This window comes from Bombus pascuorum, chromosome 4 (genome assembly GCF_905332965.1).
Source record: "Bombus pascuorum chromosome 4, iyBomPasc1.1, whole genome shotgun sequence".
Lineage (NCBI taxonomy): Eukaryota > Metazoa > Arthropoda > Insecta > Hymenoptera > Apidae > Bombus > Bombus pascuorum.
In genome coordinates, this window is record NC_083491.1 from 6090546 (window position 1) to 6117954 (window position 27409).

General features: G+C 35.7%; 4 protein-coding genes and 1 long non-coding RNA gene across 11 annotated transcripts; 3 read left to right on the forward strand and 2 right to left on the reverse strand.

Annotated features, from left to right (window-relative positions):
- Positions 1–1591: 1591 nt before the first annotated feature.
- Positions 1592–5531, forward strand: LOC132905973 (pupal cuticle protein 20-like). Its single transcript, XM_060957774.1, has 5 exons — positions 1592–1683; positions 2085–2409; positions 4311–4466; positions 4991–5251; positions 5419–5531. The coding sequence occupies exons 1-5, from the start codon at positions 1675–1677 to the stop codon at positions 5529–5531; spliced, it is 864 nt and encodes a 287-aa protein (XP_060813757.1). The 5' UTR covers positions 1592–1674.
- LOC132905961 (phospholipid-transporting ATPase ABCA1-like) lies at positions 5335–13196 on the reverse strand. 2 transcript variants are annotated; one of them, XM_060957734.1, is made up of 17 exons: positions 13070–13196; positions 11605–12551; positions 11134–11533; positions 10885–11052; positions 10622–10809; positions 10375–10539; positions 10178–10286; positions 9954–10108; positions 8366–9872; positions 8160–8285; positions 7857–8075; positions 7506–7784; positions 7128–7429; positions 6904–7051; positions 6619–6829; positions 6326–6539; positions 5335–6245 (listed from the first exon to the last, which is right to left on the reverse strand). In XM_060957734.1, exons 2-17 carry the CDS (start codon positions 12214–12216, stop codon positions 6036–6038), a joined length of 5013 nt encoding a protein of 1670 aa, XP_060813717.1. In that variant the 5' UTR covers positions 12217–12551; positions 13070–13196; the 3' UTR covers positions 5335–6035. The 2 variants fall into 2 exon arrangements, with proteins under 2 accessions (XP_060813717.1, XP_060813716.1); XM_060957733.1 differs by lacking the exon at positions 13070–13196 and adding an exon at positions 12876–13034.
- A 45-nt stretch (positions 13197–13241) lies between these two features.
- LOC132905964 (uncharacterized) lies at positions 13242–16422 on the forward strand. 4 transcript variants are annotated; one of them, XM_060957746.1, is made up of 5 exons: positions 13242–13374; positions 13872–14649; positions 14733–15008; positions 15089–15596; positions 15677–16422. In XM_060957746.1, exons 2-5 carry the CDS (start codon positions 13880–13882, stop codon positions 15899–15901), a joined length of 1779 nt encoding a protein of 592 aa, XP_060813729.1. In that variant the 5' UTR covers positions 13242–13374; positions 13872–13879; the 3' UTR covers positions 15902–16422. The 4 variants fall into 4 exon arrangements, with proteins under 4 accessions (XP_060813729.1, XP_060813730.1, XP_060813731.1 ...); XM_060957747.1 differs by having other exon boundaries at positions 13255–13378; XM_060957748.1 differs by having other exon boundaries at positions 13260–13374; positions 13903–14649.
- LOC132905962 (transforming acidic coiled-coil-containing protein 3) lies at positions 16171–27302 on the reverse strand. 2 transcript variants are annotated; one of them, XM_060957735.1, is made up of 6 exons: positions 26836–27302; positions 18552–20331; positions 18171–18475; positions 17859–18088; positions 16698–17009; positions 16171–16628 (listed from the first exon to the last, which is right to left on the reverse strand). In XM_060957735.1, the coding sequence occupies exons 1-6, from the start codon at positions 26947–26949 to the stop codon at positions 16433–16435; spliced, it is 2937 nt and encodes a 978-aa protein (XP_060813718.1). In that variant the 5' UTR covers positions 26950–27302; the 3' UTR covers positions 16171–16432. The 2 variants fall into 2 exon arrangements, with proteins under 2 accessions (XP_060813718.1, XP_060813719.1); XM_060957736.1 differs by lacking the exon at positions 26836–27302 and adding an exon at positions 20758–21011.
- On the forward strand, positions 21288–23212 carry LOC132905975 (uncharacterized). Of its 2 annotated transcripts, none has more exons than XR_009657904.1 (3): positions 21288–21428; positions 21641–22723; positions 22812–23212. It is a non-coding gene; the product is annotated as an uncharacterized LOC132905975 (long non-coding RNA). The 2 variants fall into 2 exon arrangements; XR_009657903.1 differs by having other exon boundaries at positions 21376–22038; positions 22136–22723.
- Positions 27303–27409: the final 107 nt, after the last annotated feature.

Sequence of the window (27409 nt, forward strand, 5' to 3'; positions counted from 1 at the left end):
ACATATTCGACACTATGTCAAAGCGATTGTATCGGAAGCATGCAATCTACAGAGTCGACTACTCCTAATCGATTCTCCCATTCGCTCTCTAGATTGGAATTACTTTGCAAATTCGCGCGTGTCTCAGTTTCAGTTCCATGTACAAACGAATTTTTTCTTTCGCGCGATTTTCTTCCCTCTTACGCTGCATTGCGCGGTGTACGCAGAGAGATGAACACATTCTCACGAGTAGCAATCATATCCACTAATACACGTTTCTCACCAATAACGCAACATCAATTAGCGTTTCTATACTGCGGTAATGAAGACTGTCTAGGGAAAGCTTTGTAATTATAAGCTCTGAAAGTAACTTCGTATAAAAGCGATAAAATACATCGTTGATCTATCGTTCGTGAGAAAGATCAAAGGGACCATTCGATAATGAAGTATACAGACAGCACAACAGGTCACTGAGGGGTTAATCGCAGCTGCTGTTCGTGAAGAAACCAAAAATCTCTCCCTGGCAAAGACTAAACCGATCTCCGCGCACATACGTCACTGCAAATTGACCCGGTAAAAGTGAATAGTCTGAAGTCTGAATAAGGAACTAAACTGTTCACGCTGGTCCGCTCCGAGGCAAAATCGAAGCGTCGCGCCGTAGACGAGAGAGGTAAAAGATGGTTATTGGGAAGCGATCACGTCGAGGCGTCTGCCTCAGAACGTGAGTACGGTGACCCGAGGGGAATCGTTAAGCGGAAAGTTACGTGCCGATCGGTAACACTAGAAACGATTTGGAGCGGCCTTTCGTGTATGTACACGCTCGCACATCTATATAAAATTACGTACCATCGGTACGGTTGATGCGCAACGCACCAAGTTGCGCAATGATCGCGCGCCGTTGCAGACCATGCGTTGCTCTCTATAAGCCATCCCGTCTATCGTGGATGATGATGATGACGTCGCGCGACCCCGTGTTCACCGAGCAACGTCGAATACGAAATGACCGATATAATTACAAAGAGAGAACTCACGCATCTTAAATTGTAGTTGGACTTCGCAATCTGTGGCACAAGAAACATCGCCACGGTCATCTTCATCGAACACCACCACTTTTCGTCTTTCTTTCGTTTAAACGATTGTCTTTTACTAACCATAGTGTACCACCTCGTGGTATATAATCTTTCTTTTTTTACTAGCCACGTCGTCCGTCCCTTCGCTTGCCTATACATCTTATACATACCAATCTCGGTTCACTTTCATGTCGACCCGATTAGCCGACCTTCAGGTCCGACGAGAGATGCCCGCCGATCTGTATCACCTGGCTTGCGCAATCACCCCTCATCCCACATCTCTCACCGAGGCTCATCTTGATCCGCCTTCTCCCTCGGTTTCCTTCTACTCTTCGTGCATCCTACAACTCTTTCTCCGTCGCTCATTCGTTAACCGAGTTCGCGAACTTCGCCGAGGGACGCGGCACCGGGTGTTCACCAGAGTCGATGCTGTTTCTGAGAGTCTTCCTCTTGGGTGGGAGGAAGACGATCCTCCAGCCTCGGATCGCTATATAAGCGCGGTTGCTTCGACCTGAATCTGCACAGACCAATTATTGCCATCGTTTGGCGATAGAACGTTCCATTGTGCGACCGGTATCATCGGGGAGGTTCGCTTTTCATACAAATCGAACGGTACATCGGCGAGATGAGATCGGTACGAGTCGCATTCGTCTATTTTCTCCCGCGCTAGGTGACACCTTCGAACGCTCCGCTTCCGGTTCTCGATTCTCCAAGTCGTGAGTCAGTGATGTCGAGCGTGAATTAGCGATCTATTCGATAAATTTTACCTATATACATCTCTTTACGTAATTCTTTTCAATATTAAGAAGGAAAAGGCTAATGTATAATTTCATTCGTACGATTCCCTTTTAATATCGATTAGAGTCGGTGAAATAAGACATAGTGTGCTTAGGAAATCTTTTCAGTGACATTACCTACGAGAAAATCATATTTTATTCCGATTCTAAAATAATTTTGCAAACGTTTCAAGTATTCTAAAGAATTGACTTGCATGGTACCTCCAACGGTTGAAGTTATTGACTACTATTTTAACAGCTCGCTGTCGCGTTGTTGGCCATCGTCGGTACGTGTCACGCCGCCCGACTAGACAATACTTACCTTCCTCCGGGCAATGCAGGCACCGCAGGAGGCGCAGGATTAATACAAGCTCCGAATCGTGGCCATGGTGGTCCAGGTGGTCCTGGAGGACCTGGTAGACCAGGTGGACCAGGCGGACCAGGTGGACCGGGTGGACCGGGTGGACCGGGTGGACCTGGTGCACCAGGAGCATATGGCGGTGGTGGCGGAGGAGGTGGCGCTTTTGGTGGCGGCGGAGGTAGTGGTGCGTTTGGTGGTGGAGGCGGAGGTGCCTACGGAGGACGTAAGTATTATTTCTTCATTTTATTTTCCAACTTATAACGTGCAAAAGATAGAAATATTATGTAGAAATAATAACATAAACTTTAGTAGAGCATTCAAGAATAGATCGAATATTTGATAATATTTGATAACAATACGCGATAATAAATCCATATTAATTAATATGGAATAATTAAATCCAGTGGAATCGAGCGTATCGTACAATCGGTTCTTGGATATGATATGATATAATAATCAATTGCAACAATCTTTAATTTGTTTGCATATAGTTTTCGAATACGTCCTTCCGGATGTTTGCCAATTATCGTAGTTTTCTCTGTTCAATACTTCAAAGATGCTTTTCGATAAAGCGGACAGAATTATTGATCTTCCCATAATGAATTACCGTACTTTGCGCGAATACTGCGACTAAATTGCAGCTTATAATACTGTAATAACATAGTTAGTATCCCATGTAAGGATTTAATGTCCTTTTACATGATGATATTAAGTTTTATTGAAAACATCATCGCCTCCTTATAGATGACTTTTCGAATTAAATCATCGCCGTAACTTTTTATTATCTAATCCTAATATCAGGTTACCGAGTGAAAGGCAATAATAATGATTCCATGCCTTTTGCGAAAAGATATTGCAATTACAGTCATTGAGTCAATACCATGTTTGATCATATGAAATCATCGAAATAATAATACAAAGCATATAAGCAGTAAGTACCCTACTGTTATTTGTTATAAAAATTTTTACTTTGCATAAGTAAGAAGCTCGAAGCTTTCGAGTTCTCTTATTTTCTTCTTTCTCGTGTCTCATCATTGATCTATGTAGGAGTACAACTTTTTGTTCTGGCGCATTACGCAACCAAGAGAAAACATGTACTTAACCAGAGTACTCGTTCAACACGTACCCTGGTGCTATATATTGTTTTTTTTTTTTTCTCGTTAGTCCCGACTAAGACTATTACATCTCGTCAGTGCAAACATTTCACACATCATTAAAATCATTATGGCCATAAAACTCGCGGAGAAAAACTTGTTGTACCCGGAGAAAAAGTTAGACATAACAAATTACTCAATCACAGAAGGAATCACCGAAACGTTTATCATAGTTCGTTTCGGTAACACGCGCGTAGAGAAAATCACTTGGATTATCGTGGAACAGTTGTGTCACGTTACATCAGACATACATTAGAAAAGGTAGGGAACCAAGAAGAGAGAGAAATCGCGCGCTATGAGAGACAGTTGGTTGGTCGGAGTTGCATCAAAATATGTAAAGTATGTCGTGAAACCGGGGCTCGTGTCACGGGGACGAAAGAAAAGTGAAAATCGCGGTACAACGCGAAACGTCTAATCACTTTATCCCCCGAGGCGCTCCTTTAATGAAGACACACCAGCACGGTCTCGGTAACAACGCTCTCGAATCTACGTATGATTTGACGGTGAGAATTCTCTCTGGATTGCGAAAATAAGAACACCAGAGCATCTCGTGTGTGTCTCCTTTAGTACAACGCGTTGTCGCGACCGACCAAGTAATTAGGCTCCATTCAGTTACGAATTAATTTCGAGTGCGTTCGCAGATTTCACCTTGCGATATGGCGCAACCCGGTGGATTGCACGGATACAGTGATCGATAAAAAGTCGATTATACGCGGCAGAACAGGAGATGTGTTCTGTTCGAATCACTTAAAATTCTGGTTAGCTTCTTGCTAGCTTTTTTTTTGTATTCGATGTACGACCGGTCGATTATCAACTTTCTCAGGGCTGTTTAAAAGTCAGTTGCATAGAAAGGGTACTCGAGTCGATCAAAGTCTGTGGCAATTCAGGTACTTTTATAACGATAAAGACTTTACGCAAGTTAAATTACTTATGTGATATTTTCGAACATTTGTTTGAATTTATGCTTTAGCCGGTGGAGGCGGTGGTGGGCCAAGAGGAGGACCTGGAGGAGGCCAAGAGATACCTATCGTCTCGTTCAACAATCAGAATGCCGGTGATGGCAACTACCAATTCAGCTACGAAACAGGAAATGGTATCAGTGCGCAAGAAACGGGTCACCAGCAAGGTGAGATCAGGGCCATTCTTATTTCTCAACAGCGATATCCCTCGTGTTCCTTTTCTTCGCGGTTCGTCGCTATCATTTCTCACTGTTATGAATATTCCTATCCATCATCGTGCTCGGCCTCGAATCGTTCCGTTTACAATGGAACCGAACCGATGAACGCAATAGCAATGTAACTCCTAAAATGTGACTTCCATCTAACTTGTTCTCGGGTCTTTACCTACCGCCAGTATTTTACTTGCAAAATAGAGATTTTCAAAATTGATAATATTTCGACATCTTTATGGAAGTTGTAAGTTCTTCGATGTTGTAAAACGTTAAGAAGATTCTCAAGAGATCGTACGGAAAAACCACAGGTATCTAAGTAATCACATGTCCTAATTTCGGCCAATTCAATTCGCGATGAGTGATTACCGAACAATGATCATTTCTAACAAGCTAGAAAGCCGCAAAAATACTCGATACGTGGTGCAATCCTGCCGAGCACCTGTTGCGTCAAGTATTCACGTGTTGTCTCGCTTTTCTAGGTAACGCGGAAGCGGTGAGCGGATCATACTCGTACACCGGACCTGATGGTGTACAGTATAGCATCAGCTACACCGCGGATGAAGAAGGTTTCCATCCCCAAGGCGCACATTTGCCAACACCACCTCCAATTCCACCAGAAATTCAACGAGGCGTCGAGTTAGCACTCGCGGCTGAGGCCAGAGGCGAAAATCAAGATACTTCTGGTGGTGGCGGTGGCGGTAATGGTGGCGGAGGCGGATATCCTTCAGGGGGTGGATACAGTGAGTTTCATCGATGATATCTTGTTTAGTGAATCTCTGAGTAGACGTTAGAACTATCTGAAGTAAGAAATTTAGAAAGAAAGTACTTTTTGATGATCGTGATAATTTAATTATTAAAATAATTTTGTGTATTTGTTTTGATTAATTTGATTTTTTTTTATTAATAGACGGAGGCGGTGGAGGTGGTGGTGGTGGCGGCGGCCGAGGAGGTGGCGGCGGTGGTGGACCTTATCAGGGTCCAAACTCGTACCAAACAAGCTCGGGCGGATACCATTATTAGACGACACCGCACAAGTCATTACGTATTACACGATCAATCTTGTTCCATTACAGTAATATCATTTAAAGGCGGACGTATGTACATAAGAATATATCGTTTATGTAACTTTCTTATTTATATAAAATGTGAGAACCTTATTTACGATGTTCTTTCTTTTTTTCCTATATTATTATTCGAACTTTTCACTTTCCTTTTGACAACGTTGTCATTGGCTCCTGTTCACTGGAAATATAATATTTACTCGACTTTTTAAGTATTATTTATTGATATAAATAAATATTATATATCGAATTACAATAATTGCAATGAATAAATTATAATAATTTCAGCACAAGTCTTGAAAAATAAATTCGTTTGTGATTCAAACGTACATCTTGAAATAAATAACTTAATTAACATTTGCTATATATTTAAGATTCACAAACTACAACGTAACGCCATGTATTAGAAAAGAATTAGATACATTTACATTTATTTAACTGAAAGACTTGTTAAAATATCTATTTATAAATTAGTGGTTTGAGTAGTAGAATCCACAGTAGGCGTTCTTGTCAATTCAGTTCCTCTAGCGAACTGAATGAAAAGTTGTTCCAATGTAGCTGACAAAACAGCGTAATCATCGATACAACTATATTGCGCTTTTAGATCATTCATTGTATTATACATCTTCTCCCATGTCGTTCTAATATCACTCACATGATACGCGATAAGCCCCTGCGAATTGGAACATGAAATCAGTGAAGACCATACAGAAATACATTTACAAATTTTCTACATTAGTTCAGAATTATTACCAAATTCTCATCCCTCAGTTCACACGTTAGAGAAGACTCTATAATACTTTTTATACTGCTGACATCATCGTCCGTTCGGCTGGGACTTAATTTAACGTGAATATCGTAACCAGCGCCGAATCGTTGCTTCAATTCCTGACTTGCACCGATGCAAACCAATTGACCTTTCACCATAATGACTAGTCTGTTGCACAAAGCTTCACATTCTTCCATGCTATTACGGATATTTTTTTATGCAAATATAGTTATATAATAATTTTAAGTAACATGCATTATCGAGTTGGATAAAGTACCTGTGAGAAGTGAGTATAATAGCTTGTCCCATTGTTTGGCAGGTCTGGAGTATATTCCAGAGCGATCTTCTAGCTGCTGGATCCACTCCCGTAGTTGGTTCATCCAATAGAACAAGAGTTGGATTTCCAATAAGTGCCATAGCAATGTTCAATCGTCGCTTATTCCCTCCGCTATAAGTACCGCTCGGTTGATGCATACAAGAATTTAAATCTAATATGACAAACACAATTGTAAATCTGCACGATGATTACTCGAAGTAAATTCAAACAGCATATAAGGCTTACTAAGTCTATTAATCCATTTGTTAACTTCTAAATCCACTTTCGCTCTGGGAATACCACGAAGCAATGCAAAAAGTCGCAAATGATCGAATGAATTCAAGGAATTGAGCAATGCATCAGTTTGTGGACAATATCCCATTTGAGCAAGATACTATATGAAAAATTCATATATAATACATAGTAAAAATAGCAAAACTGGGAGAAATGCAAAAGAAATGATATATTACGTTTTTTTTATCAGTATGAATTTCTGATTTTCCTAAGTACATAGTTCCACTGTTTGGTATTTCTTCACCGGTCAACATTCTAAATGTGGTGCTCTTCCCAGCGCCATTAACGCCAAGCAATCCAAAGCATTCTCGTTGCTTCACACGGAAACTAATTTCCTGTACTGCCATCAACTTTCCGTAATATTTACTTAATTCATAAACTAAGAACAGGCTATCGTTGTTATTTGGGCTTTCTATGCAATTATTTTCGATAGTAGGAACTGTTTTAGTTGGTTCCTCGTTCATTTTCTTCGATGCACCTATCGATATAGTGTAAATTTTCATTCAATTTCTCATCTCCATTTCTCTGAAAAAAATATTCGTAAAATACTATACCACGGTTTTGTAATCTTCTGATTTCTATTGCCACTGCATGCTTTTCCTTTTTCACTTGATCATCTTGTATATTGCATGGATCTCTTAAATTTTGACTGAATATTTTAGTATAGAGTTTCTGAGGTAATCGTTCCTCTAAAATAATAAGTATAGCAAAATACATTAACGGAGTGAGAGATAGGTATATAATGCAATTTTTTAAACTCATTTTCGAATCAGAATCATAATCAGAAAAGTAAGGAAGCTGGTCCTTGCATACTCCATCCACACAGTCTAAACCTAAAAGAGACTTCAATTATATTACATATCATTAAATTTAAAAATTTATTAAAATAATTAATACATTCGTACCACAACAAATATCCGGAATATCCATGCAAACTACCTCTTGCAGTCGATTTGGTAATCGACGACATCTCGCATTTTGCAGAGCTACGATGAAGAAAGATAATTGACCATTAAATAGGCTTATGTGAGGCATCAGATAAAATATTCCTTTTTGGATAGAATAAAGAACTTTCAACGACGGAAAAGTATCTAACACTTCCTGAAGAAAATATTGTAATAAAACTAGAATATTAAAAAAAGAAAATATTAGCTTGCCCATTTTGTATTTTTCATTTCTTTACCATTCCATAGTGCAGTATAACTTACCCAATCCAATTGGTACAACAGATAAAATAGTTACTATAGTGTTTCTCGATTTATTTATAAAACTGAAGATATACGATATAAATAAAGAATTTATGCCAAAAAGCAATAGCAATAATATCATTATCACTAAAAAAAAAAAACAACAATATTATGAGATTTAATTCTTCTTAGCACATGTAATAATTCTTAATATTGTATTATCTTACATATTTCTATCTTGTAGTATAATCGCATATCCAAAATAACATCCATAATATAAGATCCTATTACGATAATAAATATGGATACTGTGAAAACTAATAAATCGAAAGTAAACATAGTAAGCCAGTATGAAAAAGAGCTAATTCCAGTCATTCTCTGGAGTTGCTTTATTTTGCTTTCCATTTCCTGGAAAGGATGAACGATGAAAAGTGCAACAGTTGGAAAGAAGAAAGAACAAAAGACCAATGCTCTTGTTAGAGAATCGAGACTTATCATGTATAGTGATGTTGCAGATAAAGCATTTGGTAATTTCTGACTTGAAACACGAATAGAATATTCATCGCCAGCCATAGCTTTGATTAGCGCATTTGATAATAAATTTATAGTTATGGGCACGCTATGAATTGCAATTCCAGAATAAAAACCATTAGCAAACAGGACATCATCAGAAATATTAAATTCTGCAGAGACAATATAATTATTACGATACTCTGCAATATTTTCAACCGCCCTATCCAATAGGACTTTTGTAACGCTTGTATTTTGTTCTGCCTCTTCGGCAAATCCACCAAGATGTTTGATTAAATTTGCGTACATCGTGCCAGTAGCTTCGTTTTCGGAAGAATACAGAACTTTTGGATGTCTATATATATTAAGTTCTAACGGAAATATATTTGTTGGATCAGTAGGTGTATCATAACTTAAACCCATTAACACGACAGACAAAAGTGGCAAAAACAATATTGATAATGTGTTACTCAAATTTTTTTTAGTGTACGTCAATTTCTTGTGATATAGTGCTAAAATTGATTGCATACATAAACTCCATCCTTCTACCTTTTGCGATGGAGGACAGAACAATTCGTTCAAATGTTTTCCGTTGTCCTCATTTTTAATTACTTTTAAGAATACTTCTTCCAATGTGATGAGTGATACGCTAATCCCTGTAACTCCCAGACTTCTTTTCTGGCCTTCAACTTTATCCAAAGATTGCGGTAAAGTTTCAGTGTTCGGTACACTTAAAACAATCTTTTCACTATCAACGCTTATTTGTTGCGTCCTTGGATCAAATTGATTTATAACTTTATCTGGACTGCACCATGATTTTGTTGACAAAGTAACTTCCATATGGCCGTAGCCATACTGTTTCTTCAAAAACATCGATGTGCCATAACATTTTAATCGTCCTCCATGTACAATGGCAATTCGATCTCCAAGTATGTCAGCCTCTTCCATATTATGTGTACTGATCAAAATCGTTTTCTTCCCTCTTATTTTTAATATAATATCCCATATATCTCTTCTAGTTTCAGGATCCATTCCCGACGTTGGTTCATCTAAAATTATAGTACTAGCATCACCAATAAGAGCCATCCCAAGACACAATCTCCTTTTTTGTCCTCCAGACAACGTGCTTGGGAGAACATCTCTTTTTTCATGCAGTTTTAACTTCTCAAGTAAGACATTAATATTTTGTTTGATTTCTTTCCTCTTTTTATTTGCACCTTTCATCTAAAACGCACATACACACTCTTCAGTTTTTAAAAATTGTTTTTTACACTTACAATGTTACTTAATTTCAACTATACTTACTAGACCAAAAAATTCTAATTGCTCAAATACACTCAAATCAGGAAAAACCATATTTTCTTGAGGGCATAAACCCAAATCATTTCTAATAGATTGCAAGTTTTTTACTATGTTTTGACCATTTATAAGAACTTTTCCTTCGGTTGCACTTATTACACCTATTATAAAATAATTGATTCAAAGAAATTAAATAAACATAGTCAATACGAAAGTAAGTGAATTTTTACCTGTCAGAATAGACATGAGTGTAGTTTTCCCTGCGCCATTGTGTCCCAGTAAAGCAGTTATTTGTCCTTTATATAAATCCATTGAAATTCCCTTTAAAGCTTGGACTTTCTGTTATAGAATAATTATTATTAATCCAATCTAATTATAGACAATAATAATAATTTATCAATTAAATTTAATAAGTTAGAAAACTTACTGATTTTCGTAAACAAATGCTTTTATATGTTTTTTTAAGATTACGAATTTGAATTCCAGGAGTAAGTACACCATTTACAACTGGTTCAAAATTTTCATTGTCTATGCTTCCATAATCAAAATCTTCTATATCATCATCAAAAGTTACTTTATTCTTCTTTAAATACTAAAAAAATGTATTGTTATCATACATATATTCAATGCATCTCAAGAACAATTCTAATTATTGTAACAAAATAAAAATTTACCTTCAAAAAGTAAAGTGGGTCTTTACGAACTCCATATTTTCCTGGGTGTATGGCATTAATATATATAGTAAGAATAAAATGTAAGAAAGCACCTATAATTGAGAAGATAAGTATAAATCCAATACACCCAGTAATATTATATTGCGTGTTTCCAACAACAAACATGTTTGACCATTGAATACCAGTTACTAAAAATTAATGCACATAATTAATATTTAGAAAATTGCAAGGCATTAAAAAAATATTAAAAGTATTTTACACACATTGAGTCTCATATCCATTTACTTCTTCAAAGAATCTATATAGCAATATATTTGGGAACAATATTCCCAAATATGGTATTATTGAAAAGATTTCTTGCCTTATCAAATTTCCATGTAGTGAAAAAGAGGCAGTATAAATAATTGTTAATGCTGTTATCACAAAACGCGCTAAAAATGATCCATTATATATTATAGTTATTTTTCATCTTGTTTTCTTTTTTATTTAATACTTCTTCCAAAATAACTTACGTTTTGAAAAATATGCAGCAATATGCATACCAAATGATATTAAATGACCTACATGTATTGTAAGTATTAGCCAAAATATGAAAGTATTACTATAATACAGGTATGGATCAACTTTCCCAGAAAATGTATTCTTAAACAATATTATTATTGGTACTATGTAAAAAATACTGAATACAATGCCAGTGACCAACCAACTTAATAAATTCTGATATTCTTTCACCCCATTCATTGCCATCAGAACATTTACGCCAATGTACTTTTCCTTCGTTGCATAGTTTATTTCCACACAAAGTGGAATTAAGAAAGCAATGACTGCAAACATACATATCACCAGTCTTAACATTGTATCAGATTCACTTATTTTAATATATGGTGGATAAGGCATTCTTTGTATTGACACCTAAAATGAATAGAACAAATAATATAAGATATTGATAGTCCTGATTACTTAATATTATACACATGTAATACCTTCCAATCCATTGAAGAATGTGATACTGTGCGATCTATCAAAGCTTCATCAACACACATTTGTAGTGGTACAAATGGTATGGCATTTACATATATAGTACTTCCATCATATGTAGGTTGATCAAACATATTTTGAAATAATATATTTGGAATTTTGAAAGAATGTCTGATTTTGTACTTTATATCAGTCGTATTATATTGTTCAAACACAAGTCCTAATACTTCCATACTACGAGATTTGGCTTGTGATATTGTATAAGCATTAATCATATCATCTTCAGTTAAAAAACCAACTACATTTTCATATGGGAGTGTCAAACATATTCTTATATCTTGCAAAATACTTTCTGTATATGTATTCTTTGGTACATAATATAAAAATGTGTAATCTTTGTTTATTACCATTAACTGTTTTTTATTTTCTATAGGATAATATGTACTTCCATTAATTACATGAGGTGGTTGCACACTAAAATCTCTGGCAGCTTGTATCAATACAAATAAAGCAATAGGTACCAAACATTGTAAAAATATTGTCGTTTTCCAATGTCTCTTCCTAACTATTAAATTTTTATATAAAAGCAAGCCAAAATTTCTGATGTCATTTCCCATTTTTAAATGTTAAATATCTACATTTTTTTAAAGACCTTTTATTTTAAATTAATCAATAACATAGTGCATATGCTTCGCACACATAATCAGATGAGTTATAGAATGTCATTGAAAGTTCATAAAAGTATCATAAATAAAGTATCAGAATTGATGTATGAATCAGCATGTATATTAACAGAATACAACAAGCTTTGCTATGTAACCTTAACTATGACGTTATTAAATAATGTTTTTTAAATACATATTTGGACAGATTTTTATTTAATTTTTTACCAGAATTTTTTAAAGCTTAACTTCTTTATTTTTCTTTGGTAAGATTGTCATAGTAATTGTATCTGAAAAAAATGACTATTATTACAAAATGACAATAATATCACTAATGATAAAGTAACATTAAGATGAAAGAGTAGTAATATTATGAAAAAATAATGTCAAGAATAATAAAATCAATCAAAAAAATACAATGCATGTTACAATATCATTTGAAGAATCATGAAATCAATCCAACAATAAAATACATTTGATGATGATGATAAAATGATAATTGTTCATAGAATCATTGTAAACATTATAAAATTTTAATTTTAAATTAAATCATCTTTTGGTGAGATAGAAATATATGTATCCATTCAATGGAAAGAATTGTATATAATAAATACCTTCCATGTCTCCAAAATGCTTTTCATTAAATCTAGAGTAAATACTTTATAAAAATAGTAGTATCGCTTTAAACACCTTTATATGTTACATATTTTTGTTAAGAACATGTTAACATAAGGAAACACAGTAATATCACACACGAAATGCAGTTACCTGTCATTTATACATATGTATATGTTACGATGCTACTTACGTTTAGAGTAGTCCATAGTTCCGCCACCAGATAATGCTTGCATACAGCATATTATCTCGTAAGATACAAAATAACGAATAAGTAACTGGCGCTGTTCTATACTTATGGTAGGATTCATGAAGAGAAAATGTAAAAGAAAAAACAGCCTTAAGGAACAGATATGCTGTCGTCAGATTATGACGTACGTAATGCTGTTATGCGTAGTGAACTGTGTTTCTGGTATCGCAAAATCAAAACAGATGCATCTGGCTGTTAGCCAATAAATTATTGAGCGAGAGACACTTGAACACCGATTCACAAAAGACGTAAGTACGTTCGAATTTCTGTGCACAGTATGTATGCGTACAATTTTTTCGTTTATTTTAATTTAAAATTTAAAATGTGATATATCACGATAAGATTAAAGAAGCAATAGGCTATTCGTTATTGACGTTAACTCTTATTTAAATAGTAAATAATTCGTGTATAAAATAAGATAAATAATTTAGGGAATTACGAAATACTTCTATTGAAATCTTGCTTATTTAACGTACAACTTTCCGCAAGGTTAAATAACATGTACATATGTGCTTGTAATGAATATTTTATCCCGCGCATAAATATATGAGACGCAGTTTATTTCGATATTAAAATATATTATTTTAACAAATTTATGTATTTAAATAATGAAAATGTAACGAGATATTCTTACTAAAAATATTAAATTCTTTTTAACTTCTGTTTGGCACTAAAAAATTGTTAATTATTTATTATGTAGTTTGCATGTTGTTTTTCTTTTTTCTTTTTTTTTTTTTTTTAATAGACAATGCCATGGATTGCTGTTATTCCAGCAGAGATGGAAGTTCTACGACTGAGAAAGAGCTTTCGAACATCTGTAGTCCAGAGATGTTCGATAGCGATGATGAAGATGATAAAAAGAATAATGAACCACTATCAAATGAAATACCAATAGTAGCTAGTCCTAAAAAACCTTCCCAAGCTGATTTAGTTGCAAACTCTGATAACAATTTATTAGCCAAAATTAATAAACTCTTAAGTGGTGTACCGCCACCACCTAAACTTACAATTTGCAGAACAGATTGTTCAGAATTATTATTACGTATTTATGAAAATCAACATTTATTTTGGACACCATGTGTACTACCAGAAAAATGTATAAAACAAAATTTAAATAAGGAATCGCCAGAACAGCAAAAAGAAAATATTAGTACAAATAATTATCAGCGTACCAAAAGCACATCTAGAAATTTAAGTACTGCTTTTGATGCTTGTGATCCACAATATCAAAGTAATGTTAGTAATAATATAGATACAGTAGATTTAAAGAATACTTGCAGTGATAATTTTAGAATAAAGAAAGTAGTTCCTAATAATGAAAAAAGCATTATAAGTGCTACCGCAAGTGGAACAGAATTGTTAAATCCTGAGCAGCTACAAGTAACCGTAACTGAGAACAAAATGAAAGATGAATCTTTCATTGCTGCACCAAACCAATCATTACTCTACTACACTGTCAATGAGAAAGAAGCTGCCACTTTGTCATGGCCTGAAGCATATCATCATAAATTTCATGGAATACAGTGAGTGCATTAATATGTTTTTTACTTAAGTTTATGGTATACAGTATTTATGGGAAGGTATTTAATACTAGTTTTGATTTTAGTTATAACAGAAATAAAGCAGTTGAGGAATTTGAAGGCCTTACATTAAAATTATGTAATAGATATATAGGTGCTGAAACTCAGTCTACATGTACTGTATGGTTTTCTAAACCAGCACCAGGAAGTGCCAAAAAACGAAATCATTTAACTAAACATAATAATGGGCAAAGTCCAACAAAAAGATTAAGTCATTTGACGAGAAGACGAAAAATATTTTCTAGTGCGAATTTACAAGGCCTGGCACTTAATAATAAAAAACTTGTAGTATTAAATATTAAGTACGTATCAAACATGAAACATATTTTGAAAAAATTTTATTAATTTAAAATATAGAATTATTATTCTTTTTTTAATATAGAAAACCAACAGTTAAAAAGGGCAAAAGTCCGCGGGGTAAGAGTCCACGAGGTAAAAGTCCGAGAGGAACTCCCAGGAGTTCGACAAAGAAAAAAGTGGCTCGACGGCTCGTTTTAGATGGACCTAGTCCATTAAAGTCCAAAATTGAAATGTCTAAACGCGCGCTATTTCAAAGTCCTCCCCCTGACCGAGCTGGTCCAAGCAAGTTGCTTACAAATGGATCAAATTCTCAAAGCATTAAACGTGCACTATTTACTCAAAACACAAAGGAAAATGATTCGGAGAGAAGTCAGAAGGCAACTATTGAACCAGAATCAAGGAAGAGGAAAAGCGAAGAAGAATTGGAAGGACCACAATGCAAATGGATAAAAAGTTTATCTTTCGACGGCTCGCACGAATTGCATAATACTACTATGCCTTCGTGGGAGAGACACTCATCTAGTGATATAATTGAAAAAGGCAAGTCCTTGAATGAAGGAAAATGCGAGCTTAGTGACACTCATAGAAAGGTATCTTTTTCTAAGCACTTTAAAGCATGTTCAAACAATTGTTTTTTATTATATAATATAATGTAAATACGTGTGTTTAGAAATTACTATGGGCGGTAGCGGAGGCTTTACGAGATAAGGGAATAGGTATGACTCATCCACAATTTAAACAGTATGCTACAAACTTAGCGCGAACCATTAAAAAACTTATGCCTGATCTCGAGAACAAGAATATTCCTCGCAAACCAGGGAGTACAAGTGATCGTATGTTAAAATTAGCAAAATATCACGTTTTGTTTGTAATTGATGCAAGAACAGCTGATTGACAATACTCATTGATCTATAAAAAAAATTGACCTAACTTTGGATAAAGTACATTATTTATCACAGAAATATCAATGATCAAACATTGGTATTTGTATGTCGAGGTAGCATATGTATGAACAATGGATTTTATTTATCTGAATATAGTGAGATATTATATTAAAATGTATTATAACAAATCGCATAAAATATTAATGCGTGAACGTGTGACTGTTAGAACTATTTGTGGAATATTAAGATGTTTTTTACTGCATAAACACAAACTGAGAAGTTGTTTTTAATATGCCTATTTTTTTTATTAGCGATAAAATAGTATGTATATATATATATATTTCACAACTTATAAATAATTAATAAAAGGTGCTTCTCTGAAACAAAACATAATTTGCAATTAATAATTTTAGAAACAACGCATGTGTACATATATATCAATCATATCTAGCATATGGTTGTATCTAAAACGTTTAAGGGGGCGAGTAAAAAAATAAAGACTAATTGCATTGCATTCGCGATGCTTATTCAATTTCTGCTTTTTATTCCGCGTTTTGGTGACCCACCCTTGCAATCACTTCATCCAATATTTGCGTTAATTCCTTATTTTCTTTAGTTTTCTGTTCAACCAATTCGGCCAATGAATTGCTCTTTAGTTCCGCTTTCCGTACCAACGCATGAAGTTTTACTGTTTCATCTTCATGTTGTTTTCGTATAGCATCCAGTTGGAAATTAGCTCTAAAATATTTTAAAAATATATAACTTGTTCCTTTGTATTGAAATATTTCAACTTTTCTAAGTACTTACTTTTCAAGCTCGGTCTTAGCATGATTCTTCAATTGATCGTATCGTGTTTCCAAACCTTTTATTGTTTCCATGTTTTCTTGAATACCCTCCTTCAATACTGCCTCATTACTTTTGTACACGGATACGAATCCTTTGAGCTTCTCGTACTTTTGATGAACATCATTGAAAGCAGCTTCTGTGTTGCTTAAATGAACATTTGTAGCTTGTAATTCCTCTTGGAGTTTTGCTTTCTCTTGTTCGAAATTCGTACGATCTCTTTCTCTCTCTGTAAGCAGTCGACTAATCGATTTTTCATACTCTTCGACTACGACCCTGAAATTAATATTTCGCGATTATTTACATATCAATACAATATTATATAGGTATTTACATTAACAACACAGTATTATACAGGGTAGGGTGGATAAAGTGTTACAAGCTGTTTTCTACAAGCCATTGCAGATATCAGCTTGAAATTTTCAGGCTTTAAATGATGCAGAGGGGCTAACATTTCAGGGTATAAAATATTGTAAGGCAGAGTGGAAAATACCTTACACAAGAGGAGTTCCATAAACGTGTAGAAAGATATCAAAGGAAATGTATTTTGCTTTGAAAATTATTTTTCAAATATGTCACCTGATTTAGCACTAGTTGACCTGTTTTATGGGGCTATGTAAAGGAGAAAATGATTGCAGCAGTGGCAACTACGAAAGAGGATATGAAAAAAAGAATTAACACTACAAATTCGTAACTTCAGAAATGTCAAATATTCAACAAAGCTATTATCATAAGAATAAACGTGTGTTTGGGAGTGAATGTACAACTCCTTGAACATCTAATAAAATAATTTTCAAAACAGAATACATTCCTTGTATAAAGTATTTTCTGCTATAATTCGTTAACTATGCGAAATAAAAAAAAGCTTTAGATAAAAGTTAGGTTTGATAACATTTGTCCGAATATCGAAAAATTAATATGCCATTCCATTTAAAAAATACGGGAGTAGTAATCTTTTCACTCTTGAGAAACTCTCCTCCTTAATTTCTTACACGCAAAGATATCAACCCCTCTGCATCATTTAACACCTGAAAATCTCAAGTTGACATCTGCAATGACTTTGGAGAAGACAGCTTGTAACACATTATCTGTCCTATCCTGTGGAGATAACTTAGAATAACTTACGTCATTTGAGATTTACTTTTTATCTCCTGTGCCATTTGTGCTTGTAATTTGTTAATTTTTTCTTGAAAAGCATTCTTTTGCTTGTCTAATTCAGCTTCGTACTCTTTCTTTCGTTTCTCTAGTTCTTCTTCTAGCTGTAATACAGTTGTCCTTACTAATTCTAATTCCTTACTCATATTAACATCGGTAATAAGTGGAGTATCTGATTTTGATTCTTCTGCAGGCTGTTCCTATATAACATAGGTATAAATATGTATATTCACCTAATAACAATATTAGTAAAGACACGAGTTATGATAAATTACAACGTACTTTGCTTGCCATTTTTTCTTGAAGTTCATCTGTTTTCTGTGTCATATTTGTACAAATAGGACTATAAAAAAGTAGCCTATCTATAGCTGCTATGGCAGGATTACGTTTAGGAGTATCAACTGGTATGCTTTCACTTTTGCCGTTTTGTTCCTCGTTTATGGATTGTATATTTCCTTGAGGTAACATACTGGTATTTGCTACCAATGGATCAAATTTTACATACAAGGACTCACTTCTCAAACGATTGATAGTTTTCGAATTGCCGTGATTTATCAAAAAATCGAAGCTCGAAGGATCTTGGAAGACTGTGATATAAAATGATTATTAATAACAATGATTATTCATTAACATAAAAAAAAATTTCCTATGAGAAACACTCACTTTCGGATGTCGCGCTAATGAAACAATCGGTTTCTCTTGAGAATTCCAATGAAGATTTACAAATATCATTGGCAACCTGTTCAGCAGCCGATTGCAGTTCTTCGAAATTCGGCTGTTCGATGTTCAACGTAGTTAACGTGGTGCTCTGTCGTTGCGGTTTGAACTCCGTATACAGTTCCTCTTCCGGTATAGTCTCCGAAATCAAAGAAATATCCTCTAATATAATAGTGGTATCTAATTTCTTGTCAGAACACTGTTCCTCTACATTCTCGTTTTCATTTTCTTTTATCGAATTTATTAGATTTGTCTTTAGCAAATCATCTGCCTTTAACAAATCATCTGTGTTCTGCAAATCGTCTACTTTCTTGTCAAAAGATTTATCTGATTGACTGGTTTCTACTTCTTCTTTTCTAGGAGTAATAGTATCTGTCTTCAAAGTATCTTCTTGTAATGAAGCAAGTTTGAGATTGTTAACAACACTTTCTGTTATTACCGTCTTCCTAATCTCTTGACAAATATTCGTAGCAGAATTTTCTTGAACCTCAGGCGTTTTTGACCTCACGAAGGAAGTATCGTCTAAACAAGTCTGTTGTTTGTCATTTATAACATTTACATAATCCTTTACATCATTGTTAAGAAATTTCAATGAATTTGTCAAACTACTATTTATATCTTGGCTTTTATCTTGAATAGGACTTTTCACTGCGATTTGCGGAGATGAAATTACTGCTATGTTAGAATTATTCACAGGAGACAAAGACCTTGCCAGTTGTTTTTCTACATTGTTCTCATCTTCTCGAGCATTGCTTTCGCCCAACTTCACCGAATCTGTGCTGTTCAATAAAGAAGAAAACGTTGGTATACTAGGCAACGATGGCTCTTCTGCATATTCTGTGAACACAGACGTCGAATTACATACGGAATTTACAGTATATGGTACAAAATTGACAGACAAAGGATCAATTTCGTTCGAGCTATCCTCTATCAAACTGGATTCCTTTTCTCTGAGAACATCTGTGACTTCTTTATTAGGTGACAAACACACAGTCGAATTTAAGTTAGACTCCTCTATGCAACGTGGCAGTGAAATCTCATCAACGCTATTCACGGAGCTATTACTCGTCTGATGATCATCGCTACTTTCATTACTCTTATTAGCAGAAAAGGATCTGCTTGTTATTCCCTCTAATCGTATAAAACTATTCCTCCTGTTTGATTCTATAATCGCTACGGGCAGAGGTTCCTTGATGCAAATGGTGTCTACGATAGGTATTTCTTTAATTTCCTCTGTAGAATTAATCAGCGTCGAATTGTCGTCGACAACTTGCACTATTTTCCGAGACTCAGTCAACAGAGGCTCAGTCAATGGAGACTCAGAGAGATCTTTGGTAATATTTGCTGATAGTTCGTCAGTGGCAGATGCGAATGTTTGATCGTGACTGAAGTCTTGAGAGTTTTGGAGAGTACTGTATGAATGATCGTCGTCCTCGCTATTTAAGTTTATCCCTGCACAACCGGCGATCAGATCTCCTAAACCAGATATGTTCGAGTCCACGTATGAATCGTCCAAAACCTGGTTGGGGCTCTGAGGTGCGGAGTCTGCACAGATTCCACTACTGCTCTTTGTGCTTAAAGTACTGCTGAGACTCTGGAAACTGCTTGCCGAGGACAGACTTTCCGGAGCCGAGTAGGTGATCGATCCAACGTCGGCGAACTCACGAGCGAATCGAACCTTCACCTCATGCTCTGCACTTTTCGATGTAGAGTTGTCGCCACCACTCTATGAAACAGAAAGAAGACATTATTAAGCAACAGAACAGAGATGTTACATCAACTAGAATTTATTTCTTTTGTTATTTTTTCGATTTCCATTTGATTTGCCAAAAACGCAAGTACAATTTCGAATGAAAGACGAATCAATAATCGAGTACAGATTCTAAAAACAACCTCTTTTGTTATTAAAAATCAGCAAAAGCTGTTGAGAGATTCAAGGACACCAACGAATTTCGATAACGACGCTGGGATTTTCCGAACCCTGAATACATTCAACCCTGAATCCAAGCTTACATTCGCGTTAATTAATGAGAAATTTTCCGCTGCAGCGTACGCTCCAACGAGTCTAAAAAAGCTATATCTGCCTCTGCCAATTCACAGGCGCGAGAAGTTCGCGTTTAATTCGGCTTTCGACAAGTTAGACGCAAAATACCGGCGGCGTGGGCGATGGCGATGGCGATGGCGATGGTGATGGCGGTGGCGGCAGCAACGTCCTTGCCGGAATCGCGGCAGCTCGATGAAGCAGTTTATTGATATATTCCATTTTCTCGCGTAACAAATGTAGAATAAAGATGCGTGTTCAACGAGCAATCGTAGTCCACTGGCAAAATTCGCATCAGCTGATCTCTCGAGGCAAGGCTCGCGGATTTCTTTCAGAAATTGCGCAACTTCTTCGTCGCTGAGACTAATTATAAAATATACCAGCACGAAGAGAGGGAGATGGAGATTTTGTTTTGTCCGATCTCGCGCCAGTCTTGTCCGTGAATCCATGCCAAGAACAGTTATGAGTGGACGGTGCTCGCGGCGAAAAAATACCTCGGTCCGTATCGCCTCGATCCTGCGATCGCGATTCGCGGTGAAAGATGGTGGCTGTCCAGACGTGGATACAACGGTGATCATATAAATTCAGGTCTAAATTTGAATCCAAGAGCCACGATCTTCTGCGTGGTGTTTCTTACGATCCGATCGTTTAAGAAGATGCATCGTTGGATTAAAAATTTCGGTGTTCCTCGCGAAAGAATTGAAACAAGTCATCCGTGATACCGAATTGCCTAATGTCTGTCCGATGTCTAATTGCATCTAATTTATTTATTGTCTAACAGCGTATGTATCTATTTCTTACACCTCGTTCGAATTATTCAAATCACTTGAGTTTCATAGTTTAAACGAGTTTTTAAGTGGTTCACTGAAACGTCTCACGCGTCGTAGGAAATTTCTCAAAAAATTAAAAAGCCAAGAAAACGAGTGATTTCGTTATTCGAGAGTTTGTGCAACTTGAACACAATACTATTTGTGGATTTTTTTCTTTTTGTTAGAAAGTGGTGTTTTGAGAAGATTACCTTGAAGATGAAATTCCCCATGACTTCCCGAAGGGCCTCCACTTTCGGCTGTCACTGCTGGCCGATATGAGGCCATATTTACACGCGGGTTCACAGAACCCCACGTAGCGAACTTTCTTTCTTTCTCCCCGCCTATATATCCTCACCCCTGACACGTTTATTTCCGACGACACGGCGCATCTTTCGTTTATCATTTACCCTATTCGCGGTCTTGTGTATTTTTTCTTCGATTTCTCGTTTATAAACGTCTTCCTTTCGTTCTACCCCTCTTGCCCCGAGAGAAGAAAGAAAGCTCACAGTGGAAAGGCTTATTTTCACCTTTTTATAGCCTCGAGCTAGTTTGATCGAAGATTGCAAAATCATTCTATTAAAAAGTTCGTATCAGATATACGTATGTATTCGCCTCGAATACATTAGACGTACGATATTCATCGACTTGGAAGAATTCGCTAATTTAGCGATATCTTTCAGAGATATGGCCAACACTCGTCTCAATTATTAATGTGAAACCTCTCCTCGATTCACTCTCTCGAGTTTACCCACTTTTTGCTCTAATAAAGTCGTCCAGGTTTTATCTGGAAATTTTCACCGTAAGCTCTAATCCGAACAACGAGAGAAAATCGAACAAAGACGAATGATAAATTCGTCCTACTCGATTAAATCCACAAATCCAATTAGTAAAACTCATCCGATTTCTGCGCTTAATTAAGACATCAGTCTGTTGCGTCTTGCTTCTGATTTGATTAAGTACGTGAAAACATATCGCGTTAGAACGACGGACAAACATTTTACGGAGAACAGATGCATTTAGAAAGTAGAATATGTAAATCGCGCACTAATCTAACACGCTAACCATTATGGATTAGGTGTAGCTACTCTATAGCTCGTGTTATGTGCTTCTTCTTTCACTGAATACGTCATTAATTCCATGAATATTGATGGTGCTTTTTTAGTGCGTCGTGGTTTCTGTGGAAATTACATAATTGTTTACATTGCATATGGATTACATTTCTTAATGCATCGTTATCTAATTGTAATAGCACTGGCTATGATAATAAGGTAAATAGTAACAAGATAATATAATATGTGTGGTAACGTTAATTAGCATAAATATGGATGTAGTGATAGACCACGTAATTAATTCTAGATAACTGAAATATAGTAATAAACGATTAAAGGGCGCAGAAAAAAACCAATTGAAGGAACAAAAGATCATCGCCACGTCAATTAAGGAGAAATTGCGAGAAATTAAGAATAAATCAATTTTATTCATAGTTCAATCTAGAAAAAAAAAAAAAAAAAAAAAAATATGGAAATACTCTTGCTCGAAATTGAGAGATAATAAATCGTAAGATGATAATCTGATAACCATGAATAACAACGTATAATATTTGTCGAAGACTGATACACGCAACGTGGTGATTATCGTTTAACAACTGTTTGGATTTCAATACAACATTTTTGGATGTCAATCGAAATTCTTTGAAAATAAATTGACAAGATCAACGACTTGACATAGAAAAATAAAATGCGACGCTAACAATTGAATTTGGGTCAGTTCACGCTTCACACGTGAAACCTGTAAACCGTAGTATGTACGTACTTAATTTATCTTTAATCTTGAGAGGTTTGTAGCATTCTAGATATTTACTACATTGTTAACCAGCGCAAATATGATTCTGTTTATACGTGCATCAGTTTACACGATTATCAATATTAAAATTAAAGAGTAATAAAAATAAACAATTTTTAATTTTTTAATAATTTGAATAATTTCTTGCAAATTGTTTGTTTATAATGTAAACTTGTTTTCTCCCTTGCATTAGGTTTATATCTTTTCACGTATTTTTCATCTTCATTTCGTTAGTAAAATCAGTGTACGTTGCCATTATGTTATTGTTCAGTGTTATATATTGTTGCAAAGTGTTATAAATTTTTATTATCCAATAATGCCAATAGCAGCACACGGTGATTTCTACATAAGCTGGTGAACAATGTGTTAAAATCTGCTGTCTATTTGGAACATGCCTTTCGTGTTCTTGCCAATGCGCCACAAGGAAGTTTGATTACGGATTCGCGGGAAATCGATTTAAAATGTATAGAAACATTCAAAGACGATGGTCACGTGATATTTGCAGAAATACTGAAACGTAGAAACGTCATTCTGATAAGCGTAAATGCATTCTGAGACGTACGATTTTTTAACGATGTAAACGATGTTATTTATACACGGTGATCCAACAATAACCACGTTTATTATTACAGACATGAAAAAAGGTCGATATTCGTCTTTTTTTTTTTTTCTTGTTTTAATAAAAGAGATGAGAGCAGGTGACAAACAATTTCGTTTCTTGTGAATCATTCTGTACGTGAAACAACGTAATTTACAATCTTCACACTCGAATGCATCAAAATTGCCGGCAGCAATTACTCGATTTCCTAACCGTATGAAATGATGAGGACATTTTCATGAACCGTGGCAAACTGTCAATTATTATTATACTGTAGGCGCTTTTACTCGTTAAACCTACGGTATAAAGTGAACGTGTTTGCTCGAGCTCACCGTACACGAAGCGTTCAAGCGAGTGAACCGATGCAATCACAATATCACAGGCAATTCCATTCGAAACTCGAGAGGCTCGTGCTCTCCTTATTCGGTGTATTCTTGACATCATCGAGACAACACATAGATACTATCGCTATGACTCATTCCCATCTGGACGCGATGACAGAGAAAACCAGAGACATTTCTCTTCTGAGGGGTGTGTCTCTTTTTCTCTCTCTCTCTCATCCCTCTATCATCGCTCCATTTTTTCGAGTACCGTCTTCGACATCGATTTCGATTTACAAGAAAACAGAACACAGTCTTTTGCTGAATAAACTCTGTCCAATAACATTCGATGGAAAACGGCGTGAAAAGTAAGGAACGTAAAACTAGGTCTGAGACAACGTATTGCCTTCTTGCAGTCTGCTCGTCTCCATCGGAAGGATTCGCCGGAAGACACTCACCGGACCTGACGATCAACGGAGGATACCTCTGGTCGAAATTCTAATATTAGCGCAGCGCATTCTCCAGTCGATACTCTAGACTCTAGACATCCACCACTACCACTGATCTCCTCGCGATGGCACGCGACACCATATCTGTAAGCGTGTGTACGTGTGAACGCACTACCACGAGCACGCGACGACGGAACACGATGATGCAAAATATAAGCGGCTCACCTTTCGAAAGATACGCGATTCTGACAATCTGTTGGAAACGTTTACGGCTAGAGCACGTTCGGCATGGAATGAACCGTTTCTAGGTCGTAAAGGATGATCAACGACGTGAGAGTCATCGCCACCGTCTTGCCACGATGATACGCGTAACTAACACTTGCTACTTGTAGGCCGCTGTCGTAACGTCGAACCGCGCACACGCCACACGGGCATTATGCTACAAAGATCACCAACTATGGAAGTGGTGGGACACGATTCCATGGCACCGAATGGTGCGACGGCGTGGCGCTATCTGGAGTGACGTATGAATACTCCTTAATCGAATTGTTCAATTGCTGAGTAGGTAAAAAGTGAGTAAGTTATCGATAGATTGAATTAATAAACGATTTCGCGTAGTGACGCACCTTTTGAATCACTTTGAACATTACGCTCAAGATTTTTTTCAACTCATTCAAAATGTATTAAGACTCGAGGTTCGCAACTGGTCGAGACTTTCAATAATTTTAAGTCTAGAATCATGTTCGAAATGATTCAAATTTTCAAAGAATTTACAAAATTTCGAGTCACTCCAAAATGAAGAATCAAACCGTTATCAGGCACGCGACTGTCAAACGAAACGGAGAAAGAAAAATGATGCAGAGACTGAATAATATAAAATATATTTGTTTTTGTGACATATTACTAAAAGCTGGAAGTACTTCCTTGGAGTTGCAATTTCTGTTTGAATATGTGTACCTTATGATGTATGAATGATAACTATATTTTTAATCTTAACTGTATTTTAATCGGCACTTTCTCCTGGCCAAAAATAACTCTACGTATTAAGTCTGATTTGAATGCGAACGAGATCTTTGTGTATACTGAATAAAATTGGGAAATAGGGAAATAATATCGAAAACTACATATTGACAAAATTGAAACACGGGCGAACCATATAAATAAAATCCTAATATAAAATACAATAAGTGTATCGAAATCCACGTTTCCTTAGATAAAAATATAACCAGAGGTACAATGCTTTTTTATAATAATCTAAAGAACCGGTTTCATCTTTGTAGTACTGATCGTGTGAATAAACCAGTTTCTGTTTCATATACAAGAAAGAACATACTATAAGAATGTCAAGGTGCGTCTTAACTGGTATTCGTAAACAATTCGCGAATAGTATACGAAGTTGTCTATCTCGTACTATACTGTTCATGATCTATTCGCAGAAGTACACATTTCCAATGATTCATAATGTATAAACATAAGCTAATAATCGTTACATATTTATAATTTTCTATAAATTTTAGTTAATCTTAGTTTAAAATTTTTTATCTTTAATGACTAGCGATTGCACAATGAGCAAACAACGAATTGGTGTAAATTAATTGTAATAAAGTATTTACATAAATGTTCGAGAACTATTCGTGAATTTGTTGCGAAAAGTGTTCACTAACAGTTTATGAACATTTTGCGAACATGGTTTGCTAACATTCACATATAGTTTATCAATGAATAAGCATCTCTAGGTTAGTAACGTAACATATGAAAATATTAACTGTACTTTCCTTAATTAATCATTCAGCGCGCATGACAGATATTATGATATCTTTAAGCCAAGTAATGTACAGTTATATATAAGCCAGATATGTTCAAAATATTTTATATATGTATATACAAAATAATTGTACAAATTATGTGCGAGTATCTTTTTTACGCGCTGAACGAAAGATATTCCTACGCAGGAAGCAAAACTTATTTTCGTTTCAAGGTGCTCCTGGAGATTCAGGGTTTATTTATAGGGAACCTCTGGCACAACTGTTTGCAATAAAAACAGAGAGGAAAGATGACCGGGTTAAAAAAGGACATGATAAAACGATAAGAACGCGGGATATGCCAACTTAAAGTTCATTGTCATGCGCGTTGCAGGCGCGTTATCATTCGCAAAAACAGTATATAAATACCTTGTGGCGAGAAGGTTGCACAGGCGGCGAATTATGAAGAGACGCAGTGATTTCTCGAAGCACAACTCGAGTTCCTTCGCGAACAGAACCACTCATATTCCTTGGACTTGACATCCTGATGATATTTTCACAATTTTGATTACAAATTCGATGATAATTTCAATAAATGCATTCGTCGTTGCACCTTTGACGACTGCAATCACGACACGAAATTAAATTCAATCGTGAAACGTTTTGTACACAAATCAAAGGACACTAATAATTGAATGTTAGCATTCCCACTGCATGTTACTCGACGTTATCAGTAAAAGACGCGGCTTCTTTCAAACATATATTCGTTTTAAATGTAAACTTTATAGCACTCGAGTTTAGTATAATATTAAAATAAATAAACAACTTTGTTTCGTAGAAATTCCTTGTACACGTTCCTCAATATCGCCTTCGATACAACGTTTAGCACGCAACCGCTTTCTTAACGGCCGTCCAGCATTTGACAACTTGAATATGAACGTAACAACCAATCACGATGCATTATTGCGTTTCTAGAAAGAACACTGTGGCGCTACGTTACTAT